The sequence below is a fragment of the Gopherus evgoodei genome, chromosome 10 (assembly GCF_007399415.2).
Source record: "Gopherus evgoodei ecotype Sinaloan lineage chromosome 10, rGopEvg1_v1.p, whole genome shotgun sequence".
NCBI classification, from domain to species: domain Eukaryota; kingdom Metazoa; phylum Chordata; order Testudines; family Testudinidae; genus Gopherus; species Gopherus evgoodei.
This window is the reverse complement of record NC_044331.1, coordinates 38411650-38432436: the sequence shown is the minus strand read 5'-3', so window position 1 is coordinate 38432436 and position 20787 is coordinate 38411650. Positions and strand designations below refer to the sequence as shown.

The window sequence follows — 20787 nt, the reverse complement described above, 5'->3', positions numbered from 1 at the left end:
TTTCTAAAGGTATTTTTCAAGCTCTGTGATTCTGAATTGCACTGGATATGCTTTTTGGAAGATGGGCCAAGATTTAGAATTTTGTTCTTAATCCTTAAAAAAAAGAATTCAAGAAAAAAAAAGGGGGGATTTTTGATTTCTTGCATTTGATCAAGATTATTTGGGGAATATTTTTAATGTAAATTCAAACAGGAAAGGTGGACAGCGCAGGGACAGACTGACAGCTAGATAAAATCTACATGGAGCTGACAACTTTATGGATATGTGTCCATCTGACTGAGGCCTATATCACCTAAATGGAGGGTGCAAAACATGTTTGATTGCCCTAGGAATGCCATTTTTAACCGATGAATTTAGACTGCAATATGAATGTATAGGTCTTTAAGTTAAAAAAAAAATTAGAAAAAATATAAACATATATATTTTTGTTACTTCGAGGTGAATTCAACTAAACTTTTTTTCCACATCACTATTACAGATTATAAACCGGTGTTTTACAGATTATAAACCAGTGTCTCTGGTTGTTGAAGCGTCTGAGGTGTTAGTTTAGTGGTGTGCTGGGGGGGTGTCAAGTTATACAGTCCTCCAAGGAGCAGTCATGGCGTTGAAAGCCAGAGCACTTTACAACTTCCAGAGTGAAAACAAAGAAGAGATCAGTATCCAGGAGAATGAGGAGCTGGTGATCTTCAGTGAAAACTCCCTGGACGGGTGGCTGCAGGGCAAGAACAGCCGAGGAGAAACTGGCATCTTCCCTGCCTCTTACGTCAAGATCCTCAGGTCCCGATCGAGCTCTGGTTATACAGACTATTCAAACAGTCCAGCCAGCTCCCCTGGGAATGAGTCCTTCTACATGCCCCCTACCAACACCAATACCTCCCACCAGGGCAGCTTTGAGGATGATGATGATGATGACTGGGACGACTGGGATGATGGCTGCACAGTGGTAGAAGAGCCACGAGGGAGCCCTGGCACCAATGGGCACCCCTCCCCTAACCTGCAGTACCCTGCAGCATACCCCAACCAGAATGCTGGCTATCGTCCCAAGCCAGCCTTGGAGAGGCAGGACAGCATCAGTTCCTCCAAGAGGGGCAGCGTGGTGGGGCGGAACCTCAACCGCTTCTCCTGTTTCGTCCGCTCTGGGGTGGAGGCCTTTATCCTGGGAGATGTGCCCATGATGTCCAAGATCGCTGAGACCTACTCCATTGAGATGGGTCCCAAGGGCCCCCAGTGGAGGGCCAACCCGCACCCTTTCATCTGCTCTGTGGAGGAGCCCACCAAGCAAACAAAATTCAAGGGCATCAAGAGCTACATCTCCTACAAGCTGACCCCTAGCGGCATCAATGCACCTGTCTATCGGCGGTATAAGCACTTCGACTGGCTGTACAATCGCCTACTGAACAAGTTCACAGTGATCTCGGTTCCCCACCTGCCCGAGAAGCAGGCCACTGGGCGCTTCGAGGAGGACTTCATCGAGAAGCGCAAGCGGAGGCTGATCTTGTGGATGGACCACATGACCAGCCACCCTGTGCTGTCCCAGTATGAGGGCTTCCAGCACTTCCTCACTTGCCGCGATGACAAACAGTGGAAGATGGGCAAGCGGCGGGCAGAGAAGGATGAGATGGTGGGGGCCAGCTTCCTGCTGACCTTCCAGATCCCCACAGAGCACCAGGATCTGCAGGACGTGGAAGACCGGGTGGATTCGTTCAAGGCTTTCAGCAAGAAGATGGATGACAGCGTTTTGCAACTGACCAACGTGGCCTCGGAGCTGGTGCGCAAGCACGTGGGGGGGTTCCGGAAGGAGTTCCAGAAGCTGGGGAACGCTTTCCAAGCCATCAGCTACTCCTTCCAGATGGACCCGCCCTACAGTTCGGACGTGCTCAACAATGCCATCTCGCACACAGGCAAGACGTATGAGACTGTTGGGGAGATGTTTGCTGAGCAGCCCAAGAATGACCTTTTCCTCATGCTGGACACTCTCTCCTTGTACCAAGGGCTCCTCTCCAACTTCCCAGACATCATTCACCTTCAGAAAGGTAAGCTATGCCCACGCGCAGCTTTCTCTGGGCCTCAGTTGCTGCCATGATAAGCCTGTCTCAGGAGACCGCCCTAGGGACAGGCAACATTTGGCTGTTTAATGGAGGTGGCCTTCTCCTGAAGGTGGAGCAGGATTGGACTGAATTTCCTTGGGGATAATCTGGGGTGGTCTCTCAGGACAGGAGGTAGGCAGCCTCTTATAGAAGTTTCACAGTATTTTGTCTTTCAAAGTGCTGTGCGCCCATTAACTAATTCAATCTCCTGTTAGTCCTGGGAGGCAGGTGCACATAATCACTCTCATTTTGCAGCCAGGGAATCTGAGAACAATGAAATTAGGGTCCAAGGTTTCAACAGGAACCTGGAATTGTAGATGCTTCATTTTTCTGGGTGCAAAGTTTGGAAAGCTCCAGAGCCTGGTTTTCAGAGGACCTCAGTATCCCCTGCCCCTGGGGACTTCAGCTGGAGTCGTGGATGCTCCATACTCTGCAAGTCGCTGAGGTGTCTAAACTGGAACAGCTAATATTAGAGGCCACTTTAGGAAATTTGGGCTTAAGTGACTTCCCCAAGGCACAGAGTGAGTCAGTAGCAGAGCTCAAATGTTGTTTCTCCCAGCCTCATATTCAGTCTCTTAGACCATCTTGCCTCTGGAAAGGGTTGTTTGAATCTCTGGGACCAGGATATGGGCCAGGATCTGCCCTATGCAGAAGTCAGATGTGCTGCTGCTTAATGCCCTATATTTCTTAGCATTCCATGTGACCACCTGACATTTTACCTGACTCTGGCTGTGGTACCAGGCCTAATTTCCCTCCCACTGACTCACACTTAGAAGGGGAAGCGGAATGCATTTTGGCAGCCCTGTGATTGGTTCCTCGCTGGGGAGTCCAACCCTGATAGAGACTTTCTTGAATGAACCCTGCTTAGGAATCACCTCATGACCAGGACCAGCCAGCTTCTCCTCCTCCTCGTTTCTCATCTCCTCCATTGAGATAATGAGACCTTGATTAAGTATCCCTAGTCTCTCCACTAATGTGTGGAAAGGAAATCTAGTGACAGATAAATCCCTGTTTCCCCATACTGGCAGAGCTTTGTATTCGCGACGCTGGTTGCAGGGAGCAGCCTAGGGCACCTTCTGCAAGTGGCTAGGATCATGTTTGCTCTGAGCCTACACAGTCTTTTGCTTCTAGGGAAGCCCTAGGCCTCTGTTAGCTCCTCTCAAAGAGCCTCAGAGCACCAGAGAGCAAAAACTCTTGGAAATTCATTGTCCCGTGTCTGCCAGTGCAGAGCCAGGCTGCCCCGTTGGGCCAGAGAGCTGGAGAATCTTGTCTTATCCCAGAAGAGGACAGAGTGCCCAGGAAACAGGAGACGATCATTGGTGAGGTGGGAGCAGCAAGGCAAACACGAAGTCTTGGCATGCTGCTTGTCAGAGTAGCTAGCGTCAGAGTCTTGGTGAGGCCTGGATTCCAGAACACACTGTTTGTGTCTGTGTTTGGCTAGCAGCAGAGTTGTGAGACTCACTAAAGAAAGTGGTGCACTTGAGGAAAGGCAGTCCCTTTCAATCTCAGAAGTCCTGCTGCTTGTGCCAGGCTCCCTCCTCTATTCATATGTGGCCTGGCAAAAGTGAGACATTTGGGTGTTTTGGGGACGTGGCAAAACAAGAGGTACTGCATTGTAAACCAGTCCAGGAGGCCCCGGTTAGAGGTGCTGCAGGAACAAAATGCCTTCCCAGGAGAAAACAGCCTTGTCCTTCACAGAGGGCTAGATTTCCAAAAGCACAGGCACCTGATTCCTACTGGAGAAAAATCTACCCATAGACTCTCTGTCTTCCTCAGGGTTGCCATCTCCCCTGACTTGCATTTCTATCCAAGAGGAGGAAGCTGGCAAGAGGATCCAGCTCTGATTTTACTCCAGGGCAAATATTTTGCAAGTGAAAAGTACAGGCAGGAAGACTGGGCTGTTAAGTGCTTTTCTACAATGCCATTGTATGTATCCAGGAAGCCATAGCACGGACAGAAGGGCTGTGGTTTATGGGTGGGATCTGGTTTATCTTACCAGAACCGTGAATCACACCTGGCTTGCAGGTAAAAAAAAATGCTTCTGTGTTCATGAGGAAGTGTCCTGCTAAATACTTAGAGCCACCCTTAAACTGAGGCTTGGTCGACACTACAGGGTTAGGTCAATGTAAGCTGCCTTGCATCGACCTAGTTGTGCCGATTTCGTAACACCACCTTCCTGAGCGGCATGGAGGCACTATCGACGTAATTAGGTCAATGCAGTGTCAGTGTAGATGCTGCCTTTCTTACATTGACTGTTAGTGGCTTTCAGGAGCTGTCCCACAATGCCCCACATTGACCATACAATCAACACAAGCTCTCATGGTGCGGACGTGCACGGCCAACACAAGCAGCCAAGTCCACACACAAGTGATTTAATAACTGCAGTGGCTGTATGCCGACGTAAGTAAGGTCGACAACATTTTGTAGTGTAGACGTGGCCTCAGAAGAACCTTGCTACTGCTAGTAGCTCCATACGAATGAATGGCACAACTAATGGAGTAAAGTGCTACTCTCTGTGTGAGGATGGCAGAATCTACTCCTGGGAGAGCAGCTGCCACCACCCAGAAAACCTGGATAATAGATTTCAGCTAGAAACAATTCTTCTTAAACCTTGGGAGCCAAATTCCTCTCGGGTGTCACTCAGCTGCCTTCCCTGCACTTACCCCAAGATGGAATTTAACCTTCAAGATTTTCTATATTTCTTTCCACTCATTCTTTATTACTAAGGATTTTTGTATGAAAGTATGGCCCAGAATCTGCCCTGAGTGAGGCTTGTATCTGTAACCAAGGGCAGGGTTTGGCTTAGATTAGAACCTTTGTTTCTAAACAGAGCTTCTGTTCCTGCTACATCCTGATCAGGAGTCATAATCCTGTGACATCACATTAACTTCCACTGGCAACCTACTGTGCTGTCACAAACAGAGGACTCTAACCTCAGGTCAGGCGCACGCAGCTGGCCTTGATAGAAACTCTTAGGAAGAAGAAATTCTATTTTCATGCAAATGGACTTTGAGCTCAAGAATGGGGGAGAGGAATGCGGCAAACAGCCGAGCAGAATTCCTTCTCACAAAAATTAAAAAAAAATAGAATCCGTCTTTCCCACAAGTATCAGCTACCCCCCCGCCCAAAGCCTTGTCTAGATGGTGACTTTTGTTCATGGTGTCAGGTGAGCTAGTTAATTTCCAGTGAACTTGAGTGTAAATGCTAAATTAGTTATTTCACAAAAAGTGTTCCTGGTTGTGGCTCACTTTATGGCTCATTCTGACTTTCAGACCTGTTTCTCTGTCTGCATCATTTTTCCTTTGACCCTCCCTGAGCCTTAGGGTGAATCATGTCCAAGATTAAACATAGGTGGAGTGCCATCATTTGCATTTACACTCATGTTAGAGCTTGCCTAGAGGAGAAAGTTGCAGCAATTGAATTTATGGTGGATTTAGTTAAACTGGTGCAAAAGGCTATGTGAATGCTCTTATTTTGGCTTAAAGCAGGGTTATTTTGATTTAACTCAAGTCAGTTAGGAACAGCTTTAAGCTAAACTGAAATAAGCCACCTTAAACCAAAATTAGAGGGTTCACGCAGGGGTTTGCACTAATTTAAATCAGTCCGAAAACTGATTTCGGTGAAACTATTGCAACTTCTGCATGTGGACAAGGCCTCCGTTAAACCGGTACAACTTCTGTGTATGGACAAGGCCTTAGTTAGCTCAAGTGAATTGGCGATCAGTTAAACAGAGCTACATTCTAACATTCTAAGGGCTGGTCTACACGGGGGGGATCGAACTAAGATACGCAACTTCAGCTACGTTATTTGCATAGTTGAAGTCAAAGTATCTTAGTTCGACTTACCTGGCCGTCCTCACGGCGGCGAGTCAACTGCCGCGGCTCCCCTATCGACGCTGTTTATTCCACCTGCCGAGGTGGATACAGGCGTTGATCCGCGGATCGATTTATCGCATCTAGACGAGACGCGATAAATCGGTCCCTGGTAGATCGATTACTACCTGCCAATCCGGCAAGTAGTATAGACGTACCCTAAGCTAGGCAAGGCCTGAAAGTCAGAAATCAGAGCGAGAAAACCCTGCCTATTAGTTCAACTCTCAGAAACTAAAGCGAAATTGAAAGAGGACTCTTGTATCTGCTGTGAAGCAGCTAGTTGACTGTCATCTCTTTGGGGCAGGAACTGACATTTTGTTATATGCATGTACAGCGCCAACACAGGGCATCAAGGTACTGCTGTGATATAAATAATGAAGTGCCTTGTGAAGCCCATCTTGACTTACCTCAGACACAGAGCAATTTCCTTTGCCATCGCTGCATTTTAAAATCAAGGCTTGTTCATTGCTAAGAATGAGTCTGATTCTTCTGATTTGCAGTAAGTTACCCCACTGCAAAGTGAGGGTGAAACACTATCATCTTGATTTGGCAGCACTTTACACTAGAGCTGGTTGGGAATTTTAAATCATAATGTCTTTTTTTGACCAAAAATTGCCATTTTGGATGAAATTAACATGTTTTGGAAAATGTCATTTTGACAAAATTTTCTTTAGAAAGAAATGAAATGAAGGTTCTTGAAATGTCTCATTTTGATATATCCGGAATGGTCCATTTCAGTTGCTCATTTTGAAACAAAATTGTTTTTCATAAAAAAACAAAAATTAAAAAAAAATTAATGGTTGAAATTGGAAGAAAATATTTTGATTGTTTCGAAAGGAAACATTTCTGTTGACTCCAAAATAATTTTTTGAGGGGGATTTTGTTTCACAGGAAATATTTAGTTTGTTGTCCATTTTAGAATGGGGGAGAAAATTGAAGTTGTGAAATTTCCTACAAAACAGCAAAGAGTCTTGTGGCACCTTATAGACTAACAGACGTTTTGGAGCATGAGCTTTCGTGGGTGAATACCCACTTCGTCGGATGCATGTAGGGGAAATTTTCAGGGGCAAGTATATATAAGCAAGCAAGAAGCAGGCTAGAGATAACGAGGATCTGAGTAGAGAGTCCACATATCCAGACAGTTCTTCAGTGAGAGTGCCAATGCCTGAGATGATGGGGTGTCCAGGATTTCCGGGTTTGTGGATCTTGGGTAGTAGATAGAATAACCCTGGTTGGGGCTCTAAGGGTATGTTGATTTGTTCTGGTGTTAGTGTAGGGAGTGTCCTAAGTAGATGCTGCAGTTTCTTAGTGTATTCCTCAGTGGGATCTGAGGGAAGTGGCCTGTAGAATTTGGTATTGGACAGTTGTCTGGCGGCCTCCTTTTGGTAGTCAGACTTGTTCATGATGACAACAGCACCTCCTTTATCAGCCTCTTTGATGATAATGTCAGGGTGGTTTCTGAGGCTGTGGATGGCATTGCGTTCTGCACGACTTAGGTTATGAGGCAAGCAATGTTGTTTTTCCACAATTTCTGCCTGTGCACGTCGGCGGAAGCATTCTATGTATAGGTCCAGACTGTCATTTCGACCCTCAGGAGGAGTCCATGTGGAGTTCTTCTTCTTGTGCTGTTGGTGGGAGGGTAACTGTGTATCAGTGGACTGTTCAGTGTTACCCTGAAAGTATTCTTTGAGTCGGAGACGGCGAAAGTAGGTTTCCAGATCACCGCAGAACTGTATCATGTTAGTGGGGGTGACAGGGCAGAAAGAGAATCCCCAAGATAGGACAGACTTTTCTTCTGGGCTGAGTGTGTGGTTGGATAGATTGACAATATTGCTGGGTGTTTTAGGGGTACCACAGTTGTGGCCCCATGTGGCAGGTAGGAGTTTAGACAAGCTGTCCTATCTCGGGGACTCTCTTTCTGTCCTGCCACCCCTACTAACATGATACAGTTCTGCGGCGATCTGGAAGCCTACTTTCGCCGTCTCCGACTCAAAGAATACTTTCAGTTCATCTGCAAATTTGACACCATCAGCTCAGGATTAAACAAAGACTGTGAATGGCTTGCCAACTACAAAATCAGTTTCTCCTCTCTTGGTTTTCACACCTCACCTGCTAGAAGAGGGCCTCATCCTCCTTGATCAGGGCCGGCTCCAGGCCACGACACGCCGAGCGTGTGCTTGGGGCGGCACGCCGGGGGGGCGCTCTGCCGGTTGCTGGGAGGGCGGCAGGCAGCTCCGGTGGACCTGCCGCAGGCGTGGCTGCGGACGGTCTGCTGGCCCCGCGGCTCCGGTGGAGCTCCCGCAGACACGCCTGCGGCAGCTCCACCAGAGCCGCGGGACCAGCTGACCGTCCACAGAAATGCCTGTGGGAGGTCCACTGGAGCCGCAGGACCGGCAATCGGCAGAGCGCCTCCCGCGGCGTGCTGCCGTGCGTGGGGTGGCGAAATTGCTAGAGCCGGCCCTGTCCCTGATTGAACTAACCTCCTTATCTCTAGCCTGCTTCTTGCTTGCTTATATATACCTGCCCCTGGAAATTTCCACTACATGCATCCAACGAAGTGGGTATTCACCCACGAAAGCTAATGCTCCAAAACATCTGTTAGTCTATAAGATGCCACAAGACTCTTTGCTGCTTTTACAGATCCAGACTAACACGGCTACCCCTCTGATACCTACAAAAGACAAATTCTGGTTCCTGCTGAGCTCTGCATTATACCCACTTTGCACAATAAGCCGCGGAGAGTAAGGCCCAGAGTTCATTGAAAATTTACCCTTTTATTCTTTTCCTAAACAGACTTAGATTTTTCGAATCCATTTGCGAGTGGGGATTCTTTGAACAGGCCGTGCAAACATGTGGCTTGTTTGTAAGTTGTTCCCTTTGACTAATCATGGTGTTTGGTCACATGGGATTATTTCTGCTCCCTTGATCAGAAGGACTGAAGCTTCTTAAACAGGAGTACAGCCCCAGGGGTTGGCAACGTGTCAGTAGTAAAAATTTTGAGGTCTATCGGGGTGCTCACCTCGGGCAGCTCCTGGCAAGTGGCTCCCTGTCCCTGCTGTTGCGTGGCTAGGAGCCATGTGGCTCTGTAGGCATGCTGCCTCCATCCCCACTCCCTGAGCACTGACTCTGAGGCTCCCAGCCCATTGGCCAGGAACCGCAGCCAGTGGGAGCTGTGAGGGGAGCACCTGCAGACAGGGCAGCACGCAGGACTGCCTGGCTGCGCCTCCACGTAGGAGCCAGAGGAGGGACATGCTGCTGCTTCCAGGAGCTGCTAGAGGTAAGCGCTGCATGGAGCCTGCACACACCCACCTGCGCCCCACTCCCCTGCCCCAGCCCTGATATCCCTCCCACCCTCCGAACCCCTTGGTCCCATCCTGGAGCACCCTCCTACATCCTAAACCCCTCATCCACAGCCCCACCCTAGAGCCTGCACACCCCCAGCTGGAGCCCTCACACCCCACCACATCCCAACCCCCTGCTCCAGCCTGGAGCCTCCTCCCACACCCTGAACCCCTCATTTCTGGTCCCACCCCAGAACCCACACTCCAGCTCCCTGCCTCAGCTGGGAGCCCCCTTCCATCCCCCACCAATGTCCATCACTAAGTCAGGTAATTTTGTCAAGTGTTCATCATGCAACATGGTGATGCTGACCCCTGTACAGTGTGTAACTATCAGTGAATTACTAATGACCCCGTTCCCATGCAAATAACCGTATTTACAGGACAAGCACCCAATTCGTTAACATTCATGCAAACGGAATCTCATTCACAGAGCGTTTACAAATACTGAATAATAAAGGCAGACAAGGTCAAACCATACAGCCATTGGGCAGGCCAGTGGAGGTTCGTGCATTCTCCTTTGCAGTGTTCCTCCAGGTTCATTGGAAACAAAGGATACAATGGGAAATGGCGGTGATTCTGTGTGTGTGCACTGCTGCTTGGGAAGGATTTCCCTACGTGTCTGAGGAGACTAGGATCTTCCAGATAGTTCTTGCTCTTGGTTGGGGACAAGGTGGAAATGATCTTTAGGGAACCTAACATATCTCAAAGTCTGAGGAGTTTTGGGGGATTGTCTTTATTATCGGGTCACTGTCCCCTGTGCTGCACTCGCTCCACCTCAGTTTCCCCAGTGGGGTTTTCAGCCCATTCTAGTGGCTCAGCTCTCTGTCCATTTCACTATAAAAGTTCAAATACTGGCACCCCTGCCCCATGCTCCCTTGCTCCTGGAGTAGCAGAGTCTAAAATCACAGTCCCCAAATAATCACAGAATAAAGGAGGCTTTGTCCTAGTTCTCAGTCCCTCTGAGGTTAATGGACCACATGCCCCTTGGCTGAGCTCTCAGATATCACCCTTCCCCTCAGGTGAGGCATCAGCAGGTCTCTGATAAACCTAAACAGTCCAGTGTCCAGCCTGCCTTCCCTCCAGGGAGGCTGTGACCAGCCACAGTCCTGCCCTGTTCCTGGTTTCTCTCCCTGTAGCAAATTGACGACTCACTGGCACGGCGCCTCCTGCTGGTCATCCTGGGAATTAGGTCTCCAGCTCCAGAGCACCCTCTGCTGACTGATGTCCCACTTGCCTCAGGCCCCCCATGTCCCTCCTGGACCTCAGTGCCCCTTCCCTCAGGGTTCTGACCTCTGCACTACCCCCCACAGTCTCTGGGTCTCCCTTCCCCGGGGAACCTCCAACCCTCTATCCCCATCTTGCCTCAGTGGCTACTGCCAATCATCATCTAGCCCCCGCTCACTAGGGCAGACGGCAAGGAGGGTTTGGACCTGCTGCCTTTGCCTAACCCTGGGCTGTACCTCTGCAACCCTATTACCTGCTCTGGGCCTTCAGCAAGACTTGCAGCCTGGGGGTTTCCCAGGCTGGAGCTCCTCAGCTCCTCTGGCCTTCCCGCTGCCCTGCTCCACCTCAGGTACCCTGTTCAGTTCCCAGGCAGCCAAGTCCTTCTCTCTTAGGGTAACCAGACAGCAAGTGTGAAAAATTGGGACAGGGAGTGGGGTGTAATAGGAGTCTATATAAGAAAAAGACCCCAAAATGGGGCTGTCCCTATAAAATCAGGACATCTGGTCACTCTATTCTCTCTCCACCACTAGAAACTTTGTAAGCAGCTGCCTCACAGCCCTTTTATAGGGCCAGCTGTGGCTGCCTCGCCAATCGGCCTACCTTATTGGCTCCCCCAGAGCAGCCCTTTCCCAGGGCTGTTTTAACCCCTTCAGGGCTGGAGTGAGGTAACTGCCTGGCCCCGCTACACTCCCCAAGTGAGAACACTTGGTTTTCTGCTCTCCTTCCTAGGTAGCTATACCTGAGCAAGCTGTCCCCTTTCACCCTCTTCCTATAGGCCTGACATGCACTGCAGGGGTAGCAGGTGGTGCTGGTTGTGCTCGCGCCAATTCGTTAACCTTTTCCAGCCTGTGAGAGGCTTGTATACCCCATCGCAGTCTTATACTGAGTGTACCACTCCAGTTGCCTAAGGAATTAGGCCATGTCACATTCCCCCATTGTCACTGGTTTCTGAAGGTGAACACAGAGGTAGTCCAACATCATTCCGGGAGATGTGGTGGGCAAAGCCTCTGGCTCAGTCATGTTCCTAGTAGCAGGAGCTCTAGATAATGCAATCCTAGATGTTGGAAAGGAAATGAGTAATCAGGTTATCTAGTCCATCTTTCCAATACCAGCTGGGCAGGGGCCCATTCTGGAGGGTGTCTGGAGGAGGGGTGTTGGATCTGGTTTAGGGTGACTTAGTGAACCTGACTCTGGCTGTAGTTAGATGCCTTCCCTCCAGGGTTTGGTTGAGGCCATTTTTGGGAAAGGGTGGGGAGGTGCTGTGAATCTTCAGATGAAATTAACCTCTGATTCCTGGACAGGCCTGATCTGTTTAGTGCTACGTGTGCACTGCAGAAACAGGTGTGTTATTACTTCGAGATTGCTACCTCAAGATCACACTCTGGGTGTAAAATCCTAGTGGAGACAAAGGCACAGGGAGTTGTACCTTGATGAACCATATCTGGGATCAACACTAAGTCCTCCTCCTCCAGCTGGAGTATACCACAACTAGCTCCACTGGGGTAAAGATCATAGTGCCTTGTCTCCATTACCATTTTACACGGAGATAGCTATCTGTACGTAAAAATGCACTGAGTAAAGGCACAGCCTAATCCCTCCCTCCTTCCACGTGGTATCTAAGTGCCAATGGCCGCTCTGCAGTTTAGCTGGACTCTGGTGATGGGGCAAGGTGAGTGAGGTGTTTTAACTGCTCATCTGAGGGGGAATGTGAGCCAGGCCCCGTGTAGTCTGTGGCAAACTCGCCTAACTTCTGTGCCAAGGGCCCTGATTCTGTGGCGGTTTAATATAGCAGGCTGGAAATGCCATGGCAGCCTCAGGTAAATTTCAACACTCATTGGGGAAGAATCTGAGAGCTTTGGCAGTTGAGGAAGGGTTGAAGGGTTTTTGGATAAAGGATCAGCACTCTAACTGTCTGTTTCTCCTAAAGTCATCAGCAGTGAAATAGTTAACAATGTTAACATTTAAATGAGCCAGTTCACACTTCTCTGAGCTACTGCTTCAGGCTCTGTGCAGAGTCAGCAGACTACACTGCATGGGCTATGCTACGCTCTGTTCACGTTTGGAAGGTTTTCTTCACAACTGTAAGGGCCAGAGACTCCGAATGAGGTTTTCAAAGCTGCTTAAGGGATTTGGACACCCAATTAAAATTAATGGAATTGGGCACCCATCCAGTTCCCCCTCCCCTGGCTTTGAAAATCTCCCCTCCCTCCCCTCCCCCCTTTAATGAAACATGAAATTCTGGAGCACAATGAGTGGGTCCTTTGGCAAGTTCTGACACTAGGGAGCACATGGGGTTGCCTAGGAGACAAAGAACAAGCATGACATAGGACATAAGATATGGGGAAACGTTGCTTATCACCTGAGAACAATGCTCCTCAGCAGTACTGGAGGAGCAGTGCAAAAGACATACACAGCATTTTTCACAACTGTATCAAATGCTGTTAGGAGCTGATGTGATTCCCCTGACATCTTACACAAGTTAGATTTCAAGCAGGGTCTCAAAAAGCCACGCTTGGTCCTCCTAAGCTGCTAAGTCTTTAATTCCCAGCAATCCTTGCTCTTTGGGCAGTAGAGGTTTTAATTTTTTTTGCGTAGGCAAATAAAGTACCTGTGGAAGTTCATGATAGCAATTGCTAGAGCCAAGCATAGGACACACAGGTGCTGTGTAAGCTGCTTTCACACAGCTCTGCCAATACATCTGAATCCTGACCTTTCAGTCCTCCTGCCCCAGGACCCCACAGAACTCCGCCAGTGCATCTTCATTCTGACATGCAGTTCTTGCCATAGCTCTGCTAATGCACCTCAGTGTTGACTAAGCAGCCTGTGCTGATCTTCTTCTGGCCTCTCCTGCTGTGTTCTATTTATTATAACAAACCGTTTGGTGTTTTTATGGTAATTGTTATTTATACAGTGCCATTGGTGTACACAGGTGAAGTGTGTCAAAACATAAGACTGGTTCCTGCCTTGAGGATCTTAGTCACATGTGCATGTTTATGGGAATACATAATAATAAAGACACAGCAGGTACAACACAGCAGAATACACAACACACAGGACTTGAATGTCCTTTGACTTTCACTGGTGTAAATCAGCAGTAGCTCCACTGAAAACAATGGAGTTAATCTGGTGTAAAATTGGTACAAGCGGTTGTCCACATGAGAAAGTTGCACTAGTTTAATTTAAATAGGTTTTTAAACCAGTTACATTAAACTGATGCAAACTCCTTGCTGTGTGCATGATCTTATTTTGGTTTATGAGTGACTTATATCAGCAGAGTTTAATATGATTGGGAATAGGTTTAAACAGTCCTGAGAGGCTCACCCGAATAATGGGGTCTAGCAGAAAAGCCTGTTGTGATATGGACAAACTTCTGCTGTGGACAATGGTGAATCCACTGTATTTAGAGTAGGTGACCTAATCTATGTTTGAACCTGGTACTTGGGAGATGAAAGGTTGTTGCAGACTTTGGGCCTGCTGTACCCATTGATCACACTGCATATGCGGTGGATGCTGCACTGCTATAGAGATTGTCCTTCAGAGGAGGAATTTGGCTTGATGCTGGAATTACTGGGTGAGTCTCTGGCCTGTGCTATGCAGGAGATCAGGTGAGATGATCATAATGGTTCCTTCTGGCCTTAAAATCCATGACTCTATGAACTGGGGTCTGTTCTATCCTTCTGTGGTAGCTGTCCAGGAGGAAGATTAGTGCCCCATGTCATTTTGCAATAAGAAGAAGAAGCAGCAGGAGTATCCTTCTTTCCCATCCCTCCTGCCACAGATCCAAAGGTGCATAAGTTATTGCTATGTGCAGATCTCACCTTTGCGGTCACTGCATGACTAGAACTGAACCCTTTGCTTTGTCGGGTGTCTTGAGATCCCTAAGACACTGTATAAAACCTCATGCTCCTTCCTTCTGTTAATGTATTGCCTCTTCTAGCAGCTTTGATGTTCTGAGTCGTTACAATGTAGATTTACTCCTAGAATATAATAATTGAATAATAGGCCCTTATGTAGCTCACTTCATCAGTAGTTCTCCAAGCACTTTTTTTACAAAGGTGAGTAAGAATGATTATCCCCTCTTCACACATAGGCACAGTATATAGAGTTTAGGTGACTTGCTGAAGGTTACATAGAAAGACAGTGGGAAAACTGGAGACAGAGCACAGGTCTTTTGATAATCAACTTGATGCACTATGTACTGGATGGTGCCGGATACACTAAAGCCCCATGTATGTTCTTAAAACAGTGGGCTGTTAAACCTGGTAGTGACCCAGCCATGTTCTAACACACATCGATCTAGCCATGTGGCAGGGCCAAACTGTGTCATATCCTGATGAAAATGTAAACTCCATCTGATCCACAAAAGCCAGAGCAAATGGTGCTAGAGTATTGTGCTTCTCTAAAGTACATAGGGCCTTTGGTGGATCCATTCCTTCTCTTATGCAGGGAGCAAAGCTTACTCAGAGATTGCCCCCTGGGATGTGATTCCCAGCATTGCTGTCCAGAGCTGTCTGTGGAACATTTGAGTGTGCTGGTGCCTTCCCAGTGCCTTGGCTGTATAGTAAAGTGACACTCAGGGCCTTGGATTGATGCAGTTTTTCCAGCTGCCTGTTTTCATTCAGTCCCATGTAGTCAGATGTTTGGGAGACTGGAAAGGACTAAGGATGAAGAGGGAGGGCATCATTCATGTGGCTTGGCAGAGGGAGTGCTGGATTTTTCCAGGACCATAGGAATGTGTAGGCATTAGTAGGTATGTGAACCTGAAGGGAAAGACCTGGTTCTACAGCTAAGGGGGAACAGAACCAGGCCTGGGGTGCATCTGAAGCTCTCCTGGTGCTCACAATGAGCGTTCGTCTCTCTCTTGGGATGCTGGGGTGGAAGAGGAGGATACGGTATAGCTTGGAGAGAGGGAGGGCTCGGACACGCTATTTACATCTTACTAACCCTTGGTGTCTCATTTCTCTCCCCCTCTCAGGAGCCTTTGCCAAGGTGAAGGAGAGCCAGCGGATGAGTGACGAGGGGAAGATGGATCAGGAGGAGGCAGATGGGATTCGGAAACGCTGCCGAGTGGTTGGCTTTTCCCTCCAGGCAGAGATGAACCACTTCCATGAGCGGCGCATAGCAGACTTTAAGAAAATGATGCAGTCCTACCTGAAACAACAGATCATCTTCTACCAGAGAGTCAGCCAGCAGCTGGAAAAGACTTTACGCATGTATGACAATCTCTAATGCCTTCCACACCTGATGCATCTGCTTTCCACTTTCCATCTGGACTCACGTGGTTCGCTCCTTGGAGCCCTGCAGACCTTCCTGTTTTAAGTGGACTGAAAACAAATGGAAACTCATGACGCTAGTGACCAAATTCCATTTGGCTTTTCCCGATTTTCCTGGAACTAATTTGCAGAGATATGCAGGAAATTGTTACACTCGTGTCTTCTGGCTGACCATTCCACTTCTTTTTCTGATAGATGGACCCCCCACTCCCTTTCCATCTCCCAGAGTTTACAGGCAGGATATAGGTACTTTTCACAAGCGAAATGGACACTGACTCTATGATGCTCATTTTCTTTGCAATAAGCTTTAGCTTCTGGAAACATGTTTTCATAGAGTAGGGAGGTTAATACACTACATCCGAAGTAGAGTTGGTCAAAAGTTTACACACAGAAAGTTTTTTGATGGGGAAAAAAAAGGCCTTTATTCAAAACTGGAACTTTTTTTTAAAATTGTCATAATTTTCCATTTTTCACAAAAGTTTCTGTGAGATTTTTTACCAATAATTTTTTACTAGGAACCAGTATGGAAATTGGGACTGAAATCTTTATTGACTATGTCTGTTTACCAAAAACGTTCCATAGTGCTTTCAATAAAAGGTTGAATAAACAAACATCAGCAAAACTTTTGTGGAAAATGGGCCCATTTCAACCTCCTTGAAATGGAACCAGTTATGAAATTTCCTGCACAACTGTTTTTCCAGCTTTTTGACCAGCATTAGCAACAAAGTAGTTGGCATTGGAGTGCTAATGTTCAGACTGACTCCTGGAAATTCCACATGAGCTGTAGCTTGGTTGCCCTACAGTCATTTTCAACCTTAGGAGTGTAATAACCCTGGACTGACCTGCTCTCAGAATAAGAAAGCAACATAGCAAATGTCCCAGGAAAGATCATTCTGCCTCCAGAACGAGGAAGGTTATGGAGCCATCTCAGTGTTGTTTCTACATGGCTCAGTCCCAAGAGAGAACAGGTGAATGTTGGGGTAGGACTGTGCATATGGTACAAAATAATGTCCCCTTCCCAATCCTGTCACTACAGTTTCCCACTCCAGAATCTACTTGGACTGAGACTCATCTCACACAGGCTTTACTCTGACATGCCTTCAATGGAGTCACCCCTGGTTTACACTGGGGAGGGCAGAATCAGGCCCACTATCTCTACATTGCTGCATTTTATGTTATTGAGTCAGGTTTAAAGCACCAAAAGCAAAGAATTCTTTATCGGTCTTGGTAAGAGAGTCTGGGCCAAATTCTGCCCTTGGTTGCACCAGCATATATTTGGAGTAATTTAATTGTAGTCACTGGATTTAAACTGATGTAACCGAGAGCTGAATTTAGACCTGTGTCCCCATTATCTTCTGCTCCCACACCTCCTCTGAGCCCTTCATCCCCAGCTGCAGTTGCCTTCCCAGCCATTCATGCAAGGATGAAGCTTCCCAAAGTCAGATTGGCCATGACACCATCCTCCCTGCCTGTTTCTTACCTCTTCTCCAGCACTACGGTCTGGGACATACCCTTAGGGCATCAAGAGGGCTCCACAAGTCCCTCTTGGTTTTATGAAACACATCAATCCCTGGTGACTCAAGATGCCTTAGCTTTCCTTTCCCCAGGGGAACTTTGCAGCTCTTTTCCAGAGATGCCAGCAGGTGATGGCCACTTCCCCCCAGCACTGGGCTGTGACACTCCTGCCAGAAGACGAGTCCTGCTGGCCTCACACTTGCAACAGGCCTCATTCCCACTTAAGAGCAGCAACACTAACCCTGTTAGATGAGTGCTGGAAGCTGAGGTGCTCAAATGTTTTGGTGCCAAGGGCCACGCTGGGGACTTGCCTGGAGCCCTAGGCCTGCATCTCATCTCATTTTCCACATGCTTCCTTTGTATCGACAATAAATGCAAACAACCGTTACGTTTGCCTGCACTGATATTTTCCCTGAGCGAGGGATACGAGTAGCTCAGGGACTAGGTTCACCAGTGCTTGGCCTGGAGCATCGAGAGCGTGTGTAGACTCCATGAGGCCTGATAGCTCTGAGGCTGCAGTTTCTAGGTCCCCCTGGATTCAGTTGATGCTGGAGAGCTTAGTCTGTACAGGCCTCACTAAAGGCTTCATTTGCAGAGGTGCTGAGTGTCTGCAGCTCTCACTGATTTCAGATGGAGCTCCAGCTGCCTAGCTCTTTGGGCAATCAGGCCTTGAGACCATATGCATTTTGCTGTGAAGCCATTTTCCCATGTAGCAGAGCACAGGGGTACAAGCACCTCATCTCCCAGTCAGCGGGGTCCACTTTATAAGGCACCAAGAGTGTCAAAACCACTCTCTGTGGAGAAGCTGCTACAGTGATGCCAGCTTCCACCTTCCCTCCCTACATTCATTGTGGCAATATAGACCCCACAAGGAGATGCAGAGCAGAATCAGCCTGTTCTCTGTCACCTTCCTGGAAAGCCACATCTATCCATGGCCAAAGAGGTGGTGCAGTTTGGCTCTGAACAGTGGCGACATTTGCAGCTGAGGAGCTTCCACTAGCAGCTGTCACAGGTTTTCCCCCTCCCCCACTTCTTACAATTTTTTTCCCTCTGAGTTTCCCTTGTCTTTGAAATACCCTGGTTGGGGGCGGAATTATCCTTTTGCTGGAGGGGCGGAGCATCGGTGTGGAGCTAACCTTTTGCTGGTGGGGCGGAGCTTGCGGCCAAACAGAAGGAAAGGGGAACTTCAGGCCAGCAAAGAAATGTCCCATGGTGGGGCAGGGGATAGTTTTTAATTTTCTTGTCTGAGCAGCAGAATTCCGGGAAGCAGGGGCTATGAGTATAGCTCTAGGTACCTATTACTTCCAGGGAGAATCCATGTACCATGCGCCACTCCAGAACAGTGTGTGGCTTAGGAGGAGACAGGAGAGAGCAGTTACCATGATGGTGCACTGGGAGGCAGACAGGCCTGGCACGAGGCCCTTGTTTTTAAAGGGAAATGTCAAGAATTAATTGCAGCAACGAAGGAAAGTTGGGCCTGCTTGGAGTTATCCCTGAGTTAAAAATAGCACTCGGGTCATGTGGTCCAGCAGCGTATTGCTAAAACAATAACATCCCTGGGAATCCAGAGGGGCTGCATCTGGTCCCCATTTGGACTGAGTTCTGCTGGTTCATGTTTTTGCATCCTCTTGACAGTTAGGATTGATCCGTAATTTTCAATAAAAATGAACGTCTTGGTGAGTGCTGTATACTATGCAGTGAACATGCCCTCATTTCTGCTGCGTCCTCACATCCAGCGATCCCTGGCACTTACGTTCTCCACTGTGGGTTGACACCCTTCCTGACTCCTGCAACAGCAGCCTAGTACTGGAGTATAGGGCCTAGCACTCCTACTGGGAGAGGCTGGGATGGAGTTACTGGATCCCTCCCTAGAGCTGGCACTCCCGCACCGTTCCAGGGACTAGATTGCACTACTGTAGCTCTGAGCCTCCTCCTGCCCCTGCTCTGACAGCATTTCCTGAGGGAGAGGCAGGGCCTGGAGCAGCTGTGACATAATTCCATAGCAGCTCCGTTTTTCACCCCTGGATCCAGCAGGCTGCCCTTTGCTTTGTGTACTGGCCTTGTGCTGTTAATGTGGTAGGAGGGTTAACAACTTGTTTACCCTCCCAGTTGGCTGCAGAGTTGTGTGAGGTAGTTACTCCACAGGGGCCGGCTGAAAGCTTTGTCTTTGCCACATGTTGAAACCAGATGTCCCGAGACCACCGTATTCCAGCCTCCTATTGAATCACATTCTTCATCCTTGCGGACACACAATGGACAATGGGCTGCTCTCTCCCTCCCTTTGATTCAGAGCAGAGGCCACAGCAGAGAGCCTGCTACTCCCCAATACAGCACAGACAGTGCAACAATGGAAGAGGAGTGTGAACTGGCCCATCCAGAGAAACGTGGGATCCTGGCATGTCATGTCTGCCAGGGCCCCTCCCCTCTCATTTTACTCTGTTCACGAAGATGTTGCAAGTGGTTTGGGGGACCCGGGGCACTGACACGACGGTCCTCCGTCTCTGCCCCTCAACCCTGAGTGGGAAGCCAGGCACCGCTCTCCCTGTCGCCCAGCCCAGAGACCGCAGGGTGGGACGCTGCCCCTTCATGAGGGCTCTCTGCTGGGCAAGCCTGGTCCTGCGGTGCCCTGGAGGCCAGCGCTTAGCCCTGCCCCGCCAGGGGAAACCCCTCTGATTCGCTGCTTTCCCCACTGCTCCGCCCCCCCAGGGCAGAGCAGCCAATCAGAGCTGCTGGCAGGAACTGGACAAAGTTCTCTCCCTCCCCTCAGGAGCTGACACCATTGTCAACAGGAGGGAGGAGGGAGTAGAATAAGCCTGGCAGCTCAGAGTAGCTCCGCTCCCTCTTCCTTCCTCCTCCCTACTCTTGTGAGTAATGGGTCGATCCCCTCCTCCCCCTCATCCCAATAGGTCAGTCTGCTTCTCCCCCTCCCCCTCAGCATTGGGTCAGTCTGCTCCTTCCCCCTCCCTCCCTGCAGCACTCAACCTGGGCCAGGGATGAAGAGGTTCCTGGAGCAGCTGCCCCACCCCCAGAGGTGGGGGTGGGGGTGAAGAACTCCTGTGGCTGCAGGAGGAGCAGAGGTGAGACTAGGGGTCAGAACAGATGGGGGGGAACAGGTGGGGGCATGAGGCTGCAGAGGTAAGAGTGGGGGTCAGAACAGAGGTGGAGGGAAGAAGTGGGGGCACGAAGGAGCAGAGGTGAGACTGGGGGTTGGAACAGATGGGGGCTGGAGGGGACAGAGGTGAGATGAAGGGTCAGAACAGATGTGGGGGTGCAGAGGGGCAGGCAGATATACTGTCACTTTCACTGTGGTAGAAAAGAGTAGGAGCCCCCAGGTTTTTTGCCCCCTTTAAGTACTGAGCGCCCCCCAGCTAGTAGAGCTTGCGGATAGTCCCTTCTCATTGGGTCTCTCTGCTGAATGGTTGATTCCGGTGCAGTCCCTGGCGGAGAAGCAGAACACACTGATAGTCCCACCTTT

The 20787-nt window shown here is 48.9% G+C and overlaps 1 protein-coding gene across 1 annotated transcript; it reads left to right on the top strand.

Annotated features, from left to right (window-relative positions):
• The first annotated feature begins 587 nt into the window (after positions 1 to 587).
• SNX33 (sorting nexin 33) lies at positions 588 to 18988 on the top strand. Its single transcript, XM_030578516.1, has 2 exons — positions 588 to 2033; positions 15500 to 18988. Exons 1-2 carry the CDS (start codon positions 599 to 601, stop codon positions 15751 to 15753), a joined length of 1689 nt encoding a protein of 562 aa, XP_030434376.1. The 5' UTR covers positions 588 to 598; the 3' UTR covers positions 15754 to 18988.
• Positions 18989 to 20787: the final 1799 nt, after the last annotated feature.

Coding starts and splice junctions, on each gene's coding strand:
- SNX33 (XM_030578516.1), top strand. CDS start 599: ATGGCGTTGAAAGCCAGAGCACTTTACAACTTCCAGAGTGAAAACAAA. Junction 2,034..15,499: donor CATCATTCACCTTCAGAAAG/GTAAGCTATGCC, acceptor TCCCCCTCTCAG/GAGCCTTTGCCAAGGTGAAG.